This window comes from Diachasma alloeum, unplaced genomic scaffold (assembly GCF_001412515.2).
Source record: "Diachasma alloeum isolate Michigan unplaced genomic scaffold, Dall2.0 Dall_scaffold_00256, whole genome shotgun sequence".
Lineage (NCBI taxonomy): Eukaryota > Metazoa > Arthropoda > Insecta > Hymenoptera > Braconidae > Diachasma > Diachasma alloeum.
In genome coordinates this window covers 2034325-2057948 of record NW_021680401.1, presented here as the reverse complement: position 1 = coordinate 2057948, position 23624 = coordinate 2034325, and the positions used below count along the sequence as shown (strand labels likewise).

The window sequence follows — 23624 nt, the reverse complement described above, 5'->3', positions numbered from 1 at the left end:
GACTTTCCCCCCGAAAAAAGCCTAAATACGACACTTTGGCTAGGGGTGAAAAAAAAATTTTTTTTATTTCTGCGTTTTTGAGGCAAGTGAGAGTCTCAGTGGCATTAGGGGGGCCAGAAAATACAGAATCAGCGTTCACCCGGCGGAAAAATTCGATTTTGGCGAAAGTCGACTTTCCCCTGAAAAGTTCAAGTTGACACTTCGGCTTCAGGTGAAAAAAAAATTTTTTCATTTCGATATTTCTGGCCCCTCCGAGTGTTTCATTAGCATCAGAAACGTTAATCGTTATAAAAATTAAGGAATATAATCGAAACTAATTTTCATTTTTGAGGCCTTGCAAAGACTCGAATAAGCCTTGACGCACTGAGCCTCAATACTCAAAGCCTGGGCTAGGCCTGAATTGAACCTCGGCAATGGCCCCTTGAATCGCCCTCATTTCAGGCTCGAGTGAACGATGAAATCAAGACCGTCCCAGGCCTGGTTCACTGACCCTCGCAAACCTAGGCTCGCACAGGCTTGTTTCCATCGTCAGCCTATATAATTCCTACCTGCGGAGTAGAATCAGTTGTAAAGGCAAAAACCCTCACAGCAGTTTTTTTATTCTCATTTTTCCTCGCTCAAGGGATAACCCGGAGGATTTACGATACGTGAGAAATAGTGTCGGAGATTCGTCTGTGCGAACTCCACAGGATAATCGAATCCTTGGGGAAGCAGGAGAACATGAGTGGACTACAGCCTACCCTTGACACTACATCCCCGCCCCAACAATTTCCCGAATTTCCTCAACACGAAAAAGCCAAGAACACAACAACAAATGTCCCCAAAAAAACACGGTAATTTTCAATTACCGTAAACAAATCTGCAATTTAAAAAAACCTACCATTAACCCAAATTCCCGTAAACAATTGAACAAATTTTCAAGCCGCTTATGCATTACCCTCGCTTCCACTCCAATTCACCGGATGTAATTACCGAATGGTAAAACAATAATATAAAATGCAAGGATAATTAACAAATTTTAATTGACGAAATTTAAATTTAAATGTAATTCAGGAATATGTGAAAAAGCTTATGTAGGATATATGAAAAATATTAATAGTGAACTACTGAAGAGAACAATAGTATATGAGAGTACGAGGTGTGGAATTCCGTTTTCGACGGATGTGAAGTTTACAGGCCGAGCCGAAGGCGAGGTCTGTACTCACTAGAGATGCAAAATGACCGTCATTTTTTAGATCGCGTCCTATGACCAAAAAATGACGGTCTTGTGACGGTCATGTGACGCACAAATTTTCCAACTACAAATGATTCTCACAAATCATTTGTAACCAAATTATTGTCAAACCATCTTATAGTTGCATAATGACAGTCGTAACTAATTTCCAATTTGTGACGGTCATGAATAAAACAAAATAGTTTCATCTATATGGATGGAAAAAAACGTGATTTCCATTTCAAAATGCGGATTAGGCCAATACAAAAGGAATTAAACTCAAAATTGACCGAGAAAAAAATAAAGTTTCATCTATACAGATGAAAAATGACTGTCATTTTTTCTTGACAAGTGTGACGGTCACAGAAGGGGGAGGGGGAATCGTGACAGCCGTCGTGAACGCCTCGTCATGTGACCGTCAATGACGTCAATGACGGTCACATGACTGTCATACGACGGGTCATGTGACGCATTTGCATCTCTAGTACTCACATTCGTCGAAAATGGAATTTATGCCGAGTGCTCTATACTGTTTTATACCACTTCGTGCGGTAGTCGAGTTGCGAGTAGGCTGCGCGAAGCGCAGAGTGCTTTAAACTTGACTTATCGCACAGCGTGGTATAAAATAAATGACAATACGGGAACTGTTGAGAAATAGTTCTCCACGCGGTGCCTGTTCTCCTGATGATCGAGCGTACGTATATCCCCTCTAAATCGCCAGGGGCTTTTCTGAGTTGCGCGCGTCGTTATTCCTTGATCCGGGAATCCAAGTGGTTACGTTTGCGCACATTTGACCAGTACACATGTTCTGTTTCGCCGAGTGGAGAGACTATTATTATCAGTTTTACGGTGGAATGAATGTGGAAAATTCGAGGTAGGGGGACACGGAGTTTACGATTGCGAAAGAGTTTGGGGTTAGGTTCAGGAAAGCAAAATTTGATCCCATGGGGATGTGGGTAGAGCTACAGTGTGACCTCTTCGTCCTAGGAGAGCATGACGCAGGGGATGATAAGGAGCAAAACATGCGTCGGCGGAATTAGTCCGAGGGTAAGCCAAGGATATCAAATTAATGGGGTAGCTGGTGCATGCACCGCCCGCCTGACGGAAATGAGTTTTTTTCCAGCCCCGGTCTATCCAAGGAGTCATAAACGGTTAGAATGGCTTCTTCGAGGTGTTTACTCGAAGATGGGAAGAGGACAGATTTTTTATTAACATTAAACATATTTAATTATGTAATTCAATTGCCATCGGCCAGTGAGCGATGGAATCGAACTTTGAGGGTAATACCGCCCGGCATGCGTCCAATACCGCCCACCTTGTTTTGATGACTTTTTTTTGCAATGCAGACCAACTGTTACAATTTTTCCTATTTTCATCCTTCGTTTCCACTCTTCGGCTCCATTTTGAGAAAGATTTCACGTGAATAATAATAAATTATCCTGAATTTACCCGATGTTCCAGTGGCCACCGACTACCCCAAACAATCGAGCTGTCACTCGACCGCCCTCTAGCTGCAGAGTCTAGCAGCCCTATAGAAACCCTGGGCGGCATTACCCACAAACCCTGGGCGGAATTACCCACAAACGCGGAGGCTGATAAAATAGCCAATCATAACTGATGAAGATATTTTTCTGCTATCGAAAAGGTCGCAATGGGTGTGGAAATGTATAACGAACATATATTTCGCACTCCATTCAATTGTGGACCAACTGAAAATTTGATAAATCTTAAATTCTGGGGTCTCAATATTTCAAGAATTCGGTAGGAAATGATTTGGATTTTTTTAACGATGCTTTCACGGTAGAAAATTGAAAATTTCTCTTGAAATTTTTTGTTGTTATCAAATATTTGGATAATAAAAAAGAAAAATTCTCAGCCAATCCTGAAAAATATGAATGGGCGGTATTATACAGCTCCCCTAGTAATTTCACATGTGAGCGTGACGTATTTATTTTATCTCTCTAGGTTAGAAATTTACTATTTTATCATGCTTACAAAAAAAAGTCTGTATTTTGCTTTCTGATGAGTCGGAGGAAAGAGAGCACATTCCATCCTAGGACGGCATGTACTCACTTTCCTCTGCCTTATCACAGGGCAAATTATGAATTGTTCGTGCAAGTGTGTGAAAAAACTATGAAATTAACAATTTCACGGAAAATTCAATGAAATTCCAAAATTTTAAACAACAGGAAGAGGAGAATTCTCTAACCTGCTTGATTTTTAAATTTCGATATGAGTATTCCGCACCCAATATCGCTGAATTTTTAAACAATCAAAAATTCACGAACATATTCACTTGAACTTTCCCCATTGTTATTCATTTTCAATGAATAATAGAATTTCCAATGATGAAATTCTTTAAAATTTCAGTATTCAACTGCAATCCGACAAAAAGTTTCCCAAAAGTGTATCCGAAATTTCACCCAAACGTTTATAACAGTGTTCCTTGATTTTCTATCCCGCGCAAATCTAAAAAATCAAGAATTTCATTTCAACATTTTTGTTTACTATTAATAAACAGAAATATGCTGTACCTGGAAATTGAAATAACGTATTGACTATGCAAATAACCGTCAATCCACGAGCTATGATGATCAAACAAGTACAGAAAACCACCGACTTTAATCAAATCGTCAAATCGTAAAAAAATCCGAACAAATCAATACGACAAAACAAATAAAAGAATTGATTGATAATCCCGGGAGAGCGTCCCCCTCTGCACCAGCTCTCGACATTTTTTAACGTTTCTGGGGCGTAAACAACTAGCAGGAGAGCATGCATCGCCCCTTCAGTTAATCCCCAAACCCCCGAAATTCCCGATCACTCCTTTTCACCAGCCTTGACCCACCTCCAGCCATTCACAGTATTAGAACGCGTGTAGTTCCAGTCCACCCGGAATGCTCCTGTTCTCCTGCTCCTCGGGGTCCTACAAAAGCCCTTTCTGTGGGTCAAATTCGCGACACCCAAAACTCCCTCAAAAAATCTCACCTACATTCCACTCATGCCCTCCTATTCCCAAAAATAAGCCCGCAGGTATCGAACAAAGAAACTCATTTGCATATTACATTTTTTTCCTAGCTGACAGAGAGCGGAAATATTCGGTTTGAAAAATGTTTGGGATAGACGCGAGTGGATGAGCTCTTCAGCTACGCCGTAGAATATCTGCTCTCCTGATAGCCGAGACGTCTACTAGGCCTGCGAATTATCAGGTATGAACGATCGATCCGTCCCCTTCCCCGAACGCTTCACGTCCCCCAACACACTCGACAAACAAATGATTTCCGTCAATTTTTTAATGGATAAATTACGTTTTTTCCACTGGATGAACGGACACTGCAGTTGGAGCTGATGTGGAGGAGGCTCTGAGGTTATTTACGATACTTCGAGGGCGGGCAAATTATTACCGGGGGAGGAATTGATCGGTCGAATATTGGGTCACACGTATTGCATGCAGTTAATCGTGGTCAGGGATTGGAAAATGGCTTGACCGAAGGCTAACGGATGACCCTTGAGAATCAGGATCGCAGAAATTATGTTTTCGTTGACAAAAATATTTAACGCGCAGACTCCAGTCCTTGTGTTTGTGCAAGGCAACTTCCCGCCAGATTGCTATCGTCGCTTATTAGGGAATCGGTGGAAATAAAGTTGGTGGAGGTGCCCATGGGGATGTCATTGTTGCTTTTACTTGGATAAGTGCATTCTTTTTTTCATAAATATTTTACACGTGAGAAGAATGAAGAATATAAAGGTTGATTAGTTTATCATTAGTTTCGTTCAGATTGGCAAGGATTGAGATTGTTTTAGCGGGTTCGGGTGGACGGGGAGTAGGAAGTGAGTGGATGATCGAGCCGGTGTGTGAAAAAAGAGATGAGAGGGGTAGCTCGGGGGGTCATTTGGAGACGAAAACTTTGATGAATGTTTTATCTCCGACGCTTTGTTTATGAGTTATCAAGAAAAAAACGACAGCCAATCGAACGCTATTCACCGATAGAGAAATCATATCCTCTTTCCCATTGAAGGCGGAAGCATGATGGCATTAAATGTCTAATCGATTCCAATCAATTTCATCCCTCGATATTGAATGAGAGTGGAGATATGAACTTTTTACGTTGACTCTGATTTTTAGAACCAAATGGCTCTTACGCCGCGGTGAAATTTATTGCGAGTTGCCTCACCCGAACATGATGATAGAAGAACAATTTTTTTCAGATCATTGTGCCTTAAATGCCTAATCGATTGCCATCAGTTTCATTCCTCCAGCCCAAGTGAGAGAGGAGATATGAATTTTCAAATAGAAGGTGATTTGCGGTGGAGTTTTGCTTTACGCACGAGTGAGGAAAAAATTGTTCTGTTGAAAAATTATATGCTCCTCTGAAGTTTTGTCTTGTTGAATCAATTCCATGGAACAAATGATAATTTTGAGAGGAAACTAGAATTTTCCTGACGAAAACTGTGTTGTTGGCACAACTAAATAATTTCCAAGGGAAAATTTTTTTTTTGGGAAAAAAAGCCCACGACGAAAATTCAATTTTTTTGAAAGATAATAAATTTCCTTCTATCAATAGGTTAATTCTCCTTAAATAAACCTGACCCACTCCATCAAATATTTTTCCTCCCAGTGTAAAGTTCAGCTATTAAAATAACCCATTTACATTCATCATTACCTTCAATAAAAAAAATCCCGTGATACTTCATTTTCCGCTGGTATGAGACAGTCCGGACTCCTATCGATTCAACTCATCCAATTTTCCATCCAATCTTTGCAAAGACAAAAACTTCACAAATCACTGGAGGTATTCTCCCCCCCGAAAAAATCGTTTACACAAAAAAGGTTCTGCGTCCTGCAGAGACCACTCCGATTAGCCCCCACCGAATTCCCCCCTGTCGATGTATATGAGCCGCTTAGCCTCTAAATCTCCTCTCCCCCTGCCCTCACCCTTTTTCTTCAGTGCCTTTCCTCTTATAAGAGACCGGTCTCTTTGTGAATTTCCATCGTGTGTGTGATCGCTCATGGCACCCAAGATCATCCGTGTTAGCCTCTTTCTACCATCGAGTCAGCCAAAACTCTTGGATGTATAAAATACCGTGCGCTTTTGTAACGTTGGCCCGGGCAACGCACACACACTCACACACACACACACACACATACATACATATCATGTGTGTCAGCCCTCGTGGCCGTGTATGGTGGGATTATCATGGGGGTAGTAGTGGGATTATCCCGCACTCTCCACTACCATCTATCCCCGGGGCTGCGTGAATGGCTCAGGCGGGGCTGGAGGGCCGAGGGGGGAGTCGAATGTGTAATCCTTTATAGTGGGTATAAGCAGAATGCCTTTGTACCGAGAGCTATAACTGCCATTTTCATTAATCGTTAAAATCTTCATTTTTTTAAGGATTGAAAACGTTTCGGTTGATGAAATGAACATTTCGTAATGGGTTCCTCTATTTCGATGGTGATGCGAAGGGAAAGCTTTACTGAATACGAAAACCCGACTTTTTTTAAATTTATGCACTGATAGAACGGATTAGTTATTGGTAACGAATGGATTTTGGTTGGAGGGTAGGGCCTATTCGGTCTCACCAAATGTTCATTCGTTAATAGTTAACGAATCTCGTTTGGAATAAATGAATCAGTCCCCCCATTCCTCATCTCCAACTGAGGAATTCTTGTTTCGACTGCACGACGAACACTTTCATTATCAATTCAATGTGTCAATGGATTCCCATCAAATATTTGATTTTTCTCTCTCCATTCACAGTAACACGTTCATTCACTGGAGTGAACAGTTAATAATAAAAATATAATTATTTTTAATGGAATTATTTGAAAAAGCTTGCGACTGGCCACCGCCCGAGGGCTTTCAGCCTCGTATTTACATTTTGTATACACAGTGGTATTTTTTTCATTTCCTTGATCGAAATAAAGATTTCATTAATTAGAAATACAATCACAATTTAGACAGGGAAGAGAGCAAATTTATTAACGTGTACTAGTTCTCTATTTTTTATATGTACAAACCCTTTCGGGTTATTTATAACGATAATTATATTAATTGTTACATCAGTTCCAGAAGTTCTAATTCGCTATTCGGTCTTGAAGTCGAGTAATGAAAAAAACTGGAATGATTTTCGTGATTTTTTGTGAATTTTGAGTAATAAATGTACTATTCATCAATATGTCCCACGCGGACGAAGTTTCCTAACATTGACTGCATTTTTTAACGCCGCCGGTTGATCGTTAAGGATGTTTAGCCAAAACCCACCTTATTCGCTATAATTTTGATATTGTCCCACATGCCAAGTTCATATTTGAGCCACACGTTAGTAATAATCTTAATCCTTCCATCGGTGCATCCTAGTGAGAAATTAATTTCTGAAAATCACTTCTTGTAACATTACGCTTAGGGAAGAAACGTGACCGTGTGAACTTTGATCGAGATGATGCATGGGTTAGACACTCAAGATATTGAAAAAAAACCACAAGCCATTTACTTTAGACTATGGAGAATCTATCGCCGGCGAGAACAAGTAGGGGACCGGGCCATATAGGCGTGATATCTTCGATTGATTTTCGAATTCCTCTAAAAAAAATTTGACCGCCATTACGAGTCGAGCAACGCGACAACACCGCACAACAGCTGATCGAGGTCGGTAAAGTCGGTGACGATAATTCAGTGCTGGAAGCATATGGACACGTATAACACACACAAACATTCATCTCACTGTTACAACCCCACTACTAGCCGAAGCGTGCGATGTTGCCCGATCAAAATTCGACTGTTACCACCGCAGTCACAAGTCCTCCATTATATATGAACATTTCCTCTAATTATTGTTTTTGAGACCGTAAAAGTACGCCATAACACCTCTAATTTGATGATAAAAATAATTTGCAGCATGAACGCTTTATTTAGTCAATTTTATTCTTCTTTTGAACTGAGTTGTCCACTTGATAGGTTAAACATCCTTAAGGTCCTTAAATCTCAAAATAATGATGTGTTTTTCAGAGTGAAAAATTTATCGTGTGCATTTTACTGACGAAGTTTGTTTTGAAGATAGTCCTCAATCGCGCCCTGTATTTGTCCCCGTGACGTTGCGGCTATGGCCTGAGCCAGCGGCTTCGGATGGCACGTATAAGCAGTGCGGGTTTACCTTCCTCCCCTTCACCCCACCCTCTGTCGTCCGCTGATACGCGAGAGAGTGTGCGTGTGCTCAGGATTAATCCCGGATTATTGGTCGTGTGTGAGGGGCTCTCGGGCTCTCCCCCGGTTCAAATCCCAAATCCAACGCACACCATCCCGGGATAATACTAAACTCCCTGACGCACACACACACATACGCAATGATCCCAGGCGGTAACGCACACACACGTACAGCGCCCCAATCGTGAATTTTGGGATTAAAAAAATAAAAATCTCCTTTAATCCACGATTTGTTTTATTGTTATATTTTTAATCCCAGTATTTTTTTTTTAATTTCGTTGACGTCTGCAGGATTGGGGAGAATGCATTTTTTGGACGAGGGGATGATCGCATTTTTGCGGATGAAAAATGTCTTAAGAGTTCTGTGAAGTTCTTTATAATGAATTACCGAAATGTTCACTCATGAATAACATTTTTCGCGAGGATTTTTCTTCTTTTTGTGCCCTCATCTCGTCGAATTGAATCGATTCGTTAAATCTTACGAGAAAAATTTGAAAAAACATGGATGATTAGCATAATTAATTTTTTTATTCATTTATTTATGTATTTATTTATTTATTTATTCATTTATTTATTTATCTATTAATTAATTTAGGTATTTATTTATTGCTCTTGAGGGACATCCTCATGGCAAGAGGGGTCAGATTTGCAATTGGGACGGAATTTAAAAAAGCAGCTGATAACATCTAAAAAGAATGTGAAAAAAACAAAAATTATGGAAGGGGGGGGGGGAAAGAAAAAACGATACAAATTTTACATGAAGGTAGATAATAAAATATTGTTCCGTGACCTAGGGTCAAGTGGAAGGTGAATGGAAGCTCTGATATCGAGATTACACATGTTGAAAATCATTTCAACGAAAGGAAATTTTTCATCGCCTTCTGTAAAAAATATTTAGAATAATTTTCCAATCTTCTTCAAGTCCGAAGGTAGGTATTATATTGGTCAAAAGCTTGACCTCAAATTGATCCAATTCATCATGTGTTGACAGCCTCACCACCAGAAAAAAAATTCTCAGTCTAGATTTCTCTGAAGAGAGTTAAAAACTTTCGTCTGAATTTTTCGTGCCGAATTCCGGAAATTTTTATCGTGTTCGAGTTTCACTGAAATTTCAGGAAATCTTGTCATTAAAAAATGAAATATTGCATTGATTTTCTGTTCAAATGATCGGAAAATCCCTAAAATATTCGATTTTTCAGTTCAATTATCCTGTGAAAATGAAAAAAAATCATTAAAATTCAGGGAAAAATTGAAAATTCATATCATTTTACTTCTGAATATTCACGTTCCACTGAAAATTCAATCAAGTTGGGAAATTTCCATCTCACTCCCACTGAAAACTCATGAATTTCCGTGAATTCTACTTAAAACTTGAAATTTCCTAACAATTTGTTCCCTAAATCGAATTCAATATCACTCTCATGAGATTTACTATAACATCTTTCATGAAATTTCAAAAAATTTCTAACAGTGCTACTTTGCTGATGTGTCCAGGCCACCCTGTATTTCGGAAAAACTCCAACTTTGATTTTGCGTTGAAAATCTCATGGTTGATTAACCCAAAAATCACTCTCAACAAATGGAAATTGGTCCTCTTGCCACTTCACATACGAGATGCATGGAAATACGTATGCTCATATTTACATTCAACGTAACTTCGATATTCCACTTGGCATATCGCTACAGAACAAGGACGGGTAGAGAGATGAGAGAGAGTACGGGAGTGAGTGAGAGATGAAGTGAGGGGGAAATATCGCGCCCGCGACCCTTGGATACTAATCCGGATTAAATCAGAATTCCCGGGGGCTATGCGGCCTCGGATGTGAGCCACGGATTCGCAGCACGTTTTAAACCAAACGCGTCGTTTTCATTTCAATTCTTCACTGCTTTTGAAATCCAACGTTTCATTTATTCTCACGTCATCAAAATCATTTTTAGAAAATCAGAGAAGGGGAGATAAATTGTTGCACAGTGTTAATTATTAATTATGAATTAATTTATTTTTGCTGGGAAAAAAATCGGCAGGTGGTAAAACATGATGAATTGAATCATCTCGAGGGCATGTTTTTCACAAATACAGTACCTGCCTTCGGAATTGATTGAAGAACGTAGGGAAATTATCCTGGATCTTTTTACAAACTTAAATTTCGATTTTTATCGCTAAAAAATACATCCTATTGGCGATAAGGGGAGGTGAAAGGGAAAAAACTTTTTCCTTTTTCGAGAAAAAGAATTTGTCATTGAAAAATCGAATATTCGATTTTGAAAAATCCAATATTGAAAAAATATTGAAAAATACTTGATTTTTCAGTTCAGTTATTCTAGTATAAAAATTCTGAAAAATCAGGAAAATTCAAGGAAAAATCGAAAATGCCATTAAAAAAATGACATAAAATGGCATAATTTTCATTTATGTCATTTCGTTTCTGAATAGACATGTTCCACTGAAAATTCAATGAACATGTGAAATTTCCATCTCACTCGCACTGAAAACTCATGAATTTCCGTGGATTCTACTTAAAACTTGAAATTTCATAACCATGTTTTCCATAAATCCGATTCCGTGTCACTCTCATGAGATTTACTATAACATCCTCCATGAAATTTCAAAAAAATTGCACTACTATAGAAGAATGGGTGATACACGGGATTTTTTTTTTAAAAGGCGATTCCGTAAAAAAATTAAAAACAGAAAAAGTCGCCATTTTCTTAAAATTTCGCACTTGGGTGGAGCTTTCATGGAGGAACATAAAAAAAAAATCCAACTGGCCTAGGAGAATTGTTTAGAAGGGGTAATTAAAAAACTCATGAAAAATAGGAATTCTACGTGCGCAACTTGGAATAGCGACAACGTCGAGGTTAGAAATCGCGGAGGGGTAAGCGCGGCAAATACGAATGGAGTTGCGATGATACATTTCGCTATGGGAAGGAACATAACAGCTGAGTGAATCAGTGCTGCCAACTTGTACCTCGAACAGCCCAACTTTGTCACTTTTTCTATCCATAAATATTAATTATTTTCCAATTATCCAAAAGACAAGCTAGAAAAATAAAAGAAGGCTTGAAATATGTGGGAAAAAATATAAAAGTTATGAAAAAAATATTTCGAACGCAAAAATGGTCGAAATAGATTGAAAATTTGTGATTGAAATATCGTTTTTTGTTCAGCGATTGGTTTTCTGCGAGAGAACAATAGATTCCCCTCCGTCTCACCTCCTACATGCCCACCCCGCCATAAACATCTTTAGCTATTGAAGCAAAAATAATTTGTCTCATGGGAATACGTTGCAGATATCGGAATATTTTTCTCAGTGTAACAGAATTTTCCGTAGAAACTGAAAGAAAACCGTGTTTGCCTGAAAATTATTTTCACTTACCAGCGACCGTTGAACTTTTGCTGAGATCAAAACCCTCTGGTTTTGGGCTACTTGAGTCGATTTCCTGCTTCGGATGTCTATTGTGGGGAAGACCAAATGATTGTGATACCTGCTGGGTGGTGGGAGGCTGAGACTGTTGGTGAAAACTCGGGGCGATGAGGGAAACCGGTGGGGCCTGATGCAACTGCGGATGATGCACCGATGATGGCCGTGGAGTGGGACTGAGTGTCGCGTGTGCTGGGTGAGACTGGTGAGATTGTGGACTTCGCGGTATCGGGGATACACTCGACGGCCGGGATGGTGGCGATGCCTTGTGCGTCAAAGCTAACGCCTGACTCTGCAAAAAGTTATTTATGGTCATTAAATACAGAGAAAAAACGTGATTTTTACGAACACGTCAGGAATTTTGAGGAGCTCATTCCTAATTTTTAGGAATCTTTTCCCAATTTTTAGGAATTCATTCCCAATTTTTGGGGACTTGCGATTGCGAGGCAGCGAGTGCGGAAGTCTTGATTTCAGTAATTTTCTACAGAAAAAAAAGGTTTTATTTTCGGAACATGCACTTTTAAAAATTTTGCACTGAAAATTTTCCACTGAACACGGTATGGACTCTCTGGACGACCATTTTAGTGTCAAAATCAACACCGAATTTTTTACTGTGTAGATTAGTAAAAATTAGGTAAGAATTGCTGAAAATCAGTGACATGTCCCTAAAGAGAAATTTTTTAGAAAAATTCTGGTACTGATATTGGAAAAAAAAGCAATCCACTGGCTACGAAAAATTGTAGTGCTGTTGAGGTAAAATTTCTAGAGATTTCTTCACTGTTGAAACTTTTCCACTAAAATATCCGGTAAGATTTTTGAAAATTTCTACCAAGTAACATTTCCACTGAAATTTCCGGATATTTAGTCATTGAAAATTTATAATTTCATGGAAAAATCCGTGAAAACTGTTAATTTCTGTTTAAATATGCCAGGAAAATTAATGAAAAATCAGGAAAATTCAAAGAAATCTCTTCTTGAACTCCAGATTCGTCTAAATTTTCAGAGAATTCCCTGAAAATTCAAGAGAATTTGGTAATGAATATTCATTTTCACTTCAAATTTCATGTAAATTGTGAAATTACCGTCTTCCTGCCACTAAAAAATTGGCACTTGAGTTTTTAAAGAATTTCGAAATTCCATTGACCTTTTTTCCCTTAAATCGAATTCAAGTTCTTTATCCGGAAAATTCAGCCAAATATTTTCAGCACTGTGTCACTGATTTTCAGGAATTTATCACCAATTATTGATAACACTGGACATAGACTACACAAGTGTCCCAAAACTCATCATACATATCTTGCGGGTAGCTTGGGGGAGTTATTGGAGACGAAAAGTCTAATACAATTTTGACTCCGGCGCTTTATTAAGGAGTTTTTCGTGAACAAAGCAAAAATCCACCGCAAATCACCCTCTATTTGAAAATTAATATCTCCTCTCTCACTTGGGCTGGAGGAATGAAACTGATGGCAATCGATTAGGCATTTAATGCACAATGATCTGAAAAAAAATTGTTCTTCTATCATCACGCCCGGTTGAGGCAACTCGCAATAAATTTCCCCGCGGCGTGAGAGCCATTCGGTTCCTACACGCAATGACCCTAAAAATCAGAGTCAACGTAAAAAATTCATATCTCCACTCTCATTCAATATCGAGGGATGAAATTGATTGGAATCGATTAGACATTCAATGCTATCATCCTTCCGCCTTAAATGGGAAAGAGGATATGATTCCTCTATCGGGGAATAGCGTTCGATTGGCTGTCGTTTTTTTCTTGATAACTCATAAACAAAGCGTCGGAGTTAAAATATTCATCAGTTTTCGTCTCCAAATGCCCCCCCGAGCTACCCCTACGATACGTACGATGAGTTTTGGGACACCCTGTAGAGTGACCCTGCATCAGTGATTTTTTCATCCTGTATTCCGCAGCTAAAATTCCGGTGCTGGCACCTAATTTTTTTGGATCTGTCGGAATAAACCTTGTTCTATTTTTTGTTCTTTCATGCAGAATTTTCAACTGGAAATTTCCCCACTTTGCCTATACAAATATTTTCATTGCTCCATTTCCCGATTAAGAGAATCCACTTTTGGAGTGATTTGAGGTTTGTGACTTGTACTTTAAAATTAAACTCATCAATAGTTTCATATAATGCATTGAAAGAAACGGGGAGCGATGAAATCTGAGCACGTGCTCAATTCATAATATGAGAACGCCGGAGAGAATGAAGGCTCTTAAATGCGCCAGTGTGCGACGAGTGTATTTGAGTATCCACACACTGGTGTTACTGCGGGCTTATACCATGCGTTGGATTTCACGTATACAAGTGTGACTTAACACCCAGTTCCAGTGTATAACAAAACGGGCTAAGCCGTTTTTTTCTCGTGTCAACTGGGGTCAACTGGGCCCAGAATGCGACAATCCTCTGCACGCACTGTGTAACACTGTGACGCTGTCTTATCGTAAATGTCTTGGAAAATGTTAACTCACCGAATCTCGTAAGTTCCAATAAAAAATCTCGGGATGAATAAGTTTTTCACGGGGATCTGTTCGATCATCATTTGTTATGATTTTCATGGATTTAGAGATGCGAGTTCTTGTGTGAATGTTCGCAGAGAAATAGAGTTGCGATTTTCAGGGACGCGTGCACTGATTTCCGGGGATCTGTCGTTGATCTTCAGGAATTTATCCGCAATTGTTGGGGATTCGCGATTGTGAAATTTAGAGAGTGCAAAATTTCGAAATTCAGTGATTTTTCCACGATTTTTTTACGTGGACAAGATCTATGCGCGCGCTGATCTATTCATTTGTTGAAATGAAGAAATGGAATTCATTGAATTTCATTTTCTCATGAATACCTTATAAATATTGATAATGAATCAAAGAGAATTCGACTAATGATTGAAGCGAATAGCGAAGTAGAGTAAAAGATTCTATAAAGAATTTTTCATTTCAATTAATTATCTTTAATTTTTTTAAATAATCGGTCTCCATAAAAGGACATAATTTATTAATTTCACCGATAATATATATACATGTGAAATATATATATATATATTATATATATATATATGACGTGAAAAAAATTTACCACTGAAGAATTTGAAATTATGTCACTGAAGAATTAGAACATGCCGCGTGTTTTTTTGTGAATAACTTCGTGTCAAATATTGACCAATCAGAATTAAGGATTAAGAATTAAGTAATTTTTATCGAATATTTCTCTCCGTGCATGGGGACGAATGGAAGTGAAATTTAACCGAACGCGTTCGGTAAAAAACCATTTTCCGTTAGAGAAAAATTCTCCGCAATATTGAGCAATCATTCACGTCCACTGGGATAATTTTTTCTGAAAAGCAGGATAAATTTTACAGTTCCGGCACAAATAACCCTCACATTCGTTAAATTTTCCCGGGCCAACGGCGAAAAATTCCCTATTCGCCTCGCACTTTTCCCCAATATACATTGAAAAAGTGCAGAAAATCGAATTTGCCCCGCGATTACTTGACTTGTTCGGTAATTTGTCTCCGTTTCCCCCGTGCGGGACCGTTACCGATCCACTCCGCCTCCACCAAAAGCTCCCAGAAATTCTAAAAATTACTAAAAATATTTGGATCATTCTATTCCGCATCGTCACAATTTTTTGTTCCTTGCAAAGACTGTACTTGGGGTACGGTGGCACGGGCTACTGTTTCGGGAGCCGCTTGGGCCACGACGGTGGTATGCAGCACCGCAAGGCCCTGGCAAAAAACACGTCGGACCGGGCCCCTCCATACGCAGACCCGTAGGGCATATAATACCGTGCAGTTGAAGAAAGACGGAGCGACGGTGGAGAATGAAAAAAAAGGGGGAAAATAACGAAGACGAGTGGGGAAGTCGATTTTCGTCTTCCCGCTGGTATCACTCTGGGTTTATGCTCGAGTCATACAGGCAGACAGGTGCGAAATATGGGGTCGAAGGGGGTTCTCACATTCGATCGCTCGCGAATACTTTTTCACGTGTATGAGATATCGGGTGATTTTACGGAGAAAAAAACCATTCGGGGGGGGGGGGGNAGCGATTTGCTTCCGTATAATGGACTGCGAGATGAGTGAGGCGAACGCTAAGGAAAGCCGCGGCAACAGGTGGATGGGGGTTATCCTTGCGCTCATCCTCCGGAGTAGAGGGCGATAAAAATGAAAGGGAGTTGATAAAACTTGGATTCAATTTGTGGCTTTTTACTCTCATTTCACGGAGGAAAAGAAGTTTTTATTTTCGAGGACATGTCACTAATTTTCAGGTAGCGGTTTTTAATTATTGGAAATTCAGGTTTGTGACATTCAAAGAGGGGGGAATTCTGGAATTCAGTGATTTTGTCACCGATTTTTAGTGACATTGTCACTCGTCTCTAATTCTTAGGAAGATATCAGCAATTTCAGTGATGGAAATCACCGATGATCAGGGTTATTCTATACAGGGTGTCCTAAAACTCTTCGTACCTATCGTGAGGGTAGCTTGGGGGTGTTATTTGGAGACGAAAAGTCGAATACAATTTTTGTCTCCGGCGCTTTGTTAAGGAGTTTTTCGTCAACGAAGCAAAAATCCACCGCAATCACCCTCTATTTGAAAATTAATATCTCCTCTCTCACTTGGGCTGGAGGAATGAAACTGATGGCAATCGATGAGGCATTTAATGCACAATGATCTGAAAAAAACTGTTCTTCTATCATCAATGTGCAATGCGCAATGTGACCCTAAAAATCAGAGTCAACGTAAAAAATTCATATCTCCACTCTCATTCAATATCGAGGGATGAAATTGATTGGAATCAATTAGACATTTAGTGCTATCATCCTTCCGCCTTAAATGGGAAAGAGGATATGATTTCTCGACCGGGGAATAGCGTTTGATTGGCTGTCGTTTTTTTCTTGATGACCCGTGATCTTATGGAAATCACCAAAAAAACTGCAAAACCCAAGGAAAAAATGCAGCCAAAGTCATGAAACTTTAGATACGTTTAGAACATGTGATCAATGATTTTTTGAGTGAAAAAGATTGTCGCCTAGGAGCATTGTTTATTAATAATAGCGAAAAAAGGACTGAAAAATGAAATTTCTGCGCACGCAGCTCTAACGAGCAGCAACGTCCCAAGTACCGATCGGGTGGGGGTAGCGCGGTCAATTTAAACGTCTCTTGAGAGAGAGCGATGAAGCGCTGTGATTGGAGCTCCCTCGACCCAGTGGTACCAGCTCCTGGTGAAAAAAAACTACCGACGATGTTGCCACTTTTTCGCATGGATTAATATTTTTTCATTTATTAAAAAAAAAACAATTTGAAAACCATTCAATGCGTGGTACAGATACAAATAAATTGGATTGGCTCTAAAAATAATTTGTAACCGGAGATACTCCCTAATATTGCCTGAATTTTGAATCCGAATGGGAAAAATTTTTTTGTTCAGCGATTGGTTTTCTGCAGGAAAACAATAGAAACCCCTCCGCCTCGCTTCCTACATTTCCTCCTCGTCCGATTATCCTTAATCCTATTGTCACCAAAAAATTAAAATTTCATGGCCAATCTCTTGAATTACTCCACAAATTTCGATTCAGCAAAAAGATCTCCTGCATTCTACATTCGGTTAAAAGCTGCGAGCACTTGAGGGCACAAAAATCAGCAATTGGACACCGTAGATCGCGTCAACGGCTGATAGTCATCACTACAATGCCGATATGAACCTCGACAATATGATAATTCGTTTCCAAGTTATTCATTGGGAGATTTTGATTGAGCCATCAGGGTGAGTGATGGAGGGCTAATCCGGTGAGTCGATGCGACTGAAGTGTTCGATGGTTGATATGGCTTAGTTAACTCAATGGGCATGGAGAGCCAACAGACACAACACCGGATAGATGAATAACGATTATTCTGCTGGCTCTGTTGGGGTGGTCAAATAGCGTGACCATATACGATACACCGGTATGTGCACGTGGGTTTTGTGTTTTGCAGAGCAGACGTCCTGACGTCTCATCCACCGGATTCCTCGTAATATTTGCGTGCGTCGGGTCTTCCGTGATTTCATTGAGAAAAAAAATCAAGTTTTAAAAAATACCTTCACACGTGAATAAAAATAATGGGAAAACGCGAGGTGTATCTGAGAATTTTTTTTAATTTCAGCAGAAAATCATATAGATAATTTTATCAATTAGGTATAAACGGGTGGAGAATGCCACTTTTTAGGAAAATAAAAAAGGAAAATAAAAATATAAGGAGAACAAATTGATTAAATCTTCAATTAGTGGGGAATTTTGATTATTGTGAATGAATGGAGGGTATCAATATCCATATTCATGAAAAAATTAATGAAATTCGATTGATTCTTCATAGGAAAATTTTCAGAAAAAAAATTAAAAAAGACTTTTTAGACCATATTTAGTTCCCCTAACACAAAAATCTAAATATAAAGAAATTAATCGAAATAAATCCTAAATTTTCGGGTTGTAAACAAAAAACAATTAATAAAAAATGATCGGAAATTTATTTTAATTTTTTTTTAACAAATCAATGAAGATTATGAATAAGTATTGCTCGTAAAACGGATTGAACTGTACAATTCTCGGCAAAAATGGAAATAAAGGGAATCGCGTGTGATTGTCCTTCCGGTTGAACGACCTCATCCGAAATTCTCGAATCAAGGGTAGGCATTTTGGGCATTGGATGTACTTTTTTTCTCTCATACGTATCGGTATTGGTATTGAAGAGGTGCGTGTTTGGTGGCTACCGCCGGGAGAGAAGTGATCCGAGTGGTAGTTGTAGGACTGCCGGGACAACCGCGAATATAAGAGGGCCCACAGGAAGAAGGCAGGGGCACATCCGTAACGTGGTCAGAAATCCGTGACCCCCCTACCAATACACTGAGTTTATTCGCTCGGTCCCTATCCCCTTCGATAATCACATGACAATTTTCTATTTAATTTGTTTTTCTTTGTAATTTTTTACTCGAATAATTGAAATAATTTCGGAAAAAAAAGTTTTTTCCCATTTTTTGCCCTTTTAACAGTTGCATTTTTCGCTGAGAAAATGTAAATATCTTCTATAACCATTAGAAAAATAACCCTTTTCGTTAAAAAAAACGTTTTACATAGAAAAAGGCTTCTATAAAAAAATTATTCCTAGGCCGATAAAATTGTAAATTTTTTGCAGCCTGAATGTCATGACTTATAAAGAATTCGATGTTGACAAAATAGTATATTAGGTCATCAGGCGATAAAAGTATTATCTGGCGAATGTGGCATTATAATCCGAGCCGAAGGCTCGGATTATAATCACATTCGCTAGATAATGCTTTTATCGCCGTGTGACATACGATATTTTATGTCGTTGGGCCCGAAAACCGCGATCTAACCGAGCGGACCGCGGTTAGAATCGCGGTTTTTTCGGGCCTAATGACATAAAATGATTTTAATAAATGATGATAATTTTAATTTTTTTAATCATTTTAAAAATTGAATAATTTCTGCAATTTTATTACTTTAAAAATTGCATTTTTCGCTGAAAAAAATGTAAATATCTTCTATAAAACATTCAAAATTGAATCTTGTGATGAATGAGGGAGAAAAAAATCATAAATTCGCAAAAGATGGGGAAGATAACCATTTTCGCTAAAAAAACGTTTTACATAAAAAAATGCTTCCATAAAAAAAAAATTCCTAGGCCAATAAAATTGTTAATTTTTTTCATCCTCAATGTCATGATTTATAAAGAATTAAACGTCGATAAAAAATAATTTTAATAAACAATATTCATTTCACTTTTTTTACAAATTTAAAAAATTGAATCATTTTTGTAATTTTTTCACTTTAAAAAATTGTATTTTTCGCTAGCAAAAATGTAAATATTTTCTATAAAACCTTCAAAATTGATTGTTGCGATGAATGGGGGAAGAAAAAATCATGAACATCTTTTTCGTAAGGATTCACAAAATATGAGAAAAAAAACTATTTTCATTACAAAATTAAGTTTTACAAAAAAAATGCTTCTATAAAAAAATTATTCCTAGACCAAAAAAAAATGCATTTTTTTTCATTCTGAATTTCATAACTTATAAACAATTGAATGTTGATAAAAATAAATTTTAATGAATAGTAAATATTTCTATATTTTAATCATTTTAACAATTTTTTTACTTTAAAAAATTGCATTTTTTGCTGTGCTGAATACAGCAGAAAAAAATCATGAGCATCTTTTCCGAAAGAATTCAAAAAACATTAGAAAGAAAACCATTTTCGTTACGAAAAAAAGTTTTTCATAAAAAAATGCTTCCATAAAAAAATAATTCCTAGACAAAAAAAATTGCCATTTTTTTCATCCTGAGTATCAGAGGAAAATGTTTTAATCCTCTCCCGAAAAAAAAATCCTCCAATCAATTATCAAACCCCCACATTTTCACACTGAATTTCTAAAAAATGAAAAATTAAAATAGAAAAATGGATTTTAATTCGCTCATAAATCCTCTGCATATTCCACGACTCCTGATGGATTTCGGATTTATCAATTTATTTTCACATCTCACGGTTCGTTTGCACTTCTCGCTCACGAATAACTACACCATCAAGGGGGTATTGGAGTACTAAACTCCCGGAAAATGTGGGAGGGTGGCAAATTGCCTGTGTAAATGGTCGAAAAGGGTGACTCGAACATCCACGTGCCCTGCACCAGTAACCCTCTAGCCTTTCTCTCACAAATCCAACCCACCTATATTGCATTAATCACCAATGACGCACATTTTTATCCAACAAAATGAAAATGCAATAAAAAAAATAGAATTTGGGTTGAGGTGATAACCCCATTTGGGATGAATTTCAACCGACAAATTTCATTCAGCTTCTCTCAATGAAATCCAATTATCTCTTGTTACAAAAATCCATTACAATAACTCAATTTTTCGTGGGGAAAATTCAAAAATTTATCGAATTATTTTCATGGAGCCAGCCACGAGTGGAAGAATAATCTCATCTGTCGGAATTTACAATAAAATCAACTTGAATTCATCGTGATCACCGTCAATATTTTATGGTTCAGAATATTCTAATGTAAGTTTTCACTCGTGGAATTATTTTTCAAAATATTCATTAATAAAGTAAATAAAAACAAGTGGGAAATTGCTTTTATATTAATGTAATATAGTTTTTTCTGTTAATAAATTAATAATATACTTCCGAATGCTCATTTTGCATATCATCTGGTTTAATAGTGCATAATTCATCGTTTCATATCATTTTATTAAATTCAATGATATGTCTTCTTTAATCAATTGTTATAAGGTTATATTTTTATTTTATTTTAATATTTGATGAAATTTCAAAAATGAAATAATATGTATCTGTGCGATCCATTTATTTAATGAAAGTGAAGTCGAAGTCGTTTTAATGATAATCAAATCAATGTCAACCTTTATTTTTTTAAGGAAAATAATCAGTGGAAGTTAATTTTCCAAAAGATGGAGAATTAATAAAATTTTGAATGCTATGAGAATAATTTCCGAATTCTTTGATAAATCGAATGGAAGAATAATGCCATCTATATTATGGAATGAATTTGAAATATCATATTTGAAGAAACCATAAAAAAATTCACGTTCAGAGCAATTTACGAACAATTCTAAATTTACAAAAATCATCATAAAAATCAAACCAACGAATATACTCGTAACGAGCTTTCAACTTCGACAGAGTGGCTTTTAAACTAATACTTTCAGCTATCATTGAATGAGTTCAGAGCATAATATCCAAAGATATCCTCGGAATTGTAATTTCTATGAAATGCAATATTTTTGAAAATCATTCTAAAAATCAAAACAACGATTACAGCTATTGCCTTTATCTTCGAGCTCGGTTGAAGAGACATCCAAAGACTTTTTTTAAGCCATCACTCAATTAATTCAGAACATTTTTTTTGAGTTATGGTGTGACAACCGATTTTTTTAAATTCTAAAACTCAAAAATATAATATATGCATTGAATTTTAATTAATTTCGATGAATCGGGCTCAACAAAACCTATATTTCAAATAAAAATCATTCAATTCCATAGATTTATTTAGCGAATAATTAAAGAAACATGGGTTGATATAACGCAAAAAATTCGAAACTTGAATTTGAACGAATTCACTGCTGCCCTTCGGGAGCAAAAATAATAATAAAATGAAACGTTGAACAGTTTCCATCATTTATTTATGAATGATAAGATCTTGATGAAAATAATAATTTGCTGCGAAGTCTAATCTGGATAATGCCGATCATGAACGCATTTTATTCTAAATTTACCTTCACAATTCAATTGGAACGTGCACTGAGAGAAAAACATCAGAGTTCTCAAACAAGCCTTAGTTGCCAAAAAAATCATTTGTTAAACATGATCAAAAAGGATTTTTCGGGCCAAAAATGTAAAGCGTGCGCCGAGATTGCAAATTTTTGTTGCAAAAATAGATTTAGCCGTTTCAAAAAAATTTAATTTTCTGTGCAACCAAGAAATGTCATTTCTCTCCCATAGATATTTTGCTCCCGGCAAATGCTCGTTTTATATGAAACGAGGGACAGCAGTTTATCGTTTCGGCAATTCAGAGATCCCAGACAAAAAATTAATTCTTAAATGAAATAATAATAATGACATCACAGCAATCTTGCAAATTAGGAACAAAATATTTCTTGATAAAATTCCCTCTATAAAAGACATTTTTATCCTGAAAAGGCACCGTCTTGTATGAATGATCCGCCCCTTGAACCAAATACTTCATTGTTGCTGAGAGCAGAGCAATTATTTATGTTTGAGGCTTTTAAATTCGAACCAAACAATTATTTTTGGTAATTTCAACTAATGATTTTGTCGGCCCAAACAAAATTTGCTTGACAACTTGTTCGCTTTTCTCTCAGTGTGGATTACTCTAGACCTTCCGCACGAGAAATAAAAAAAATATACACTGTTAGAAAATTACTCTTGAATTTCAAGTGAAAAAGCTTGAAATTTTTAACGACAAAGTTCCATGAAATTTCTGTAGAATTCTTCATTGACGAATCACTTAATTTCTTGAGTATTCAAGTAATTCTCAATTTTCAGGTCCATACGGTACGGAAAAACCTTGAAAATGTTGAAAATTCAGGCAATAACTTCTCTGAATTATCAATCTATTGAAAATTGAATTGTAGTGATGTTCAAATTTCACGATGAGTTTGAAAATTCAAGTTTTCCTTGAAAAATCAATGATCGTTCAACACGAAAAACCAAATTTTCTTGAATTTTCAAGATGAATGAGAAATTTAGTGAACGTTTTAATTCCCAATAAAATTCAAACTCACAACATTGAAAATTCAGATGACACGGTGACTGAAATTCCAAGAAATTTCCAACAGTGTACAAATAAAAAACCTAATTTTTACCTGTACTGGATCAGTTTTGGTATTAGCAGCCACCCATGCCTCGGCAAAAGTCTCCATAGCGCTTTGAAAATCCATTCCACGTGCGTCTAAACAGTCTCAGCACGTTCCCTCAACAAGACACCCACTTTTCTCACCCCCAAAAGATCCCAAACAAACCCCCCCCACCCCAGTGCCGCTAAAATTCCCATGAACATTCACCCATTCCCATTCCCATCGTTTCCTGCCTCCCAAAAATTCACAAAAATTCTTTTCTCCAGCGTAATAATCACAATAAAATAATCACAACAATAATCCCATTGGGCAAATTCTACATCTCAAAAATCTCCAGCCCTCAGCACAGCGAATAAAAGTTGACAAGGGGTTAACGTGAGGGGGTTTA

At 37.4% G+C, this 23624-nt stretch overlaps 1 protein-coding gene across 1 annotated transcript in view; it reads right to left on the bottom strand.

Annotated features, from left to right (window-relative positions):
• The window catches only part of LOC107037577, a 59116-nt gene extending 35792 nt beyond the window's left edge, over positions 1–23324 (bottom strand). The window contains exons 1-2 of the mRNA XM_015256199.1: positions 23246–23324; positions 11796–12132 (exon numbers count right to left, since the gene is read on the bottom strand). Of these exons, the coding sequence (XP_015111685.1) occupies positions 11796–12132; positions 23246–23320 (412 nt within the window). The 5' untranslated portion in view covers positions 23321–23324. The remainder of the gene's footprint in view (positions 1–11795; positions 12133–23245) is intronic.
• Positions 23325–23624: the final 300 nt, after the last annotated feature.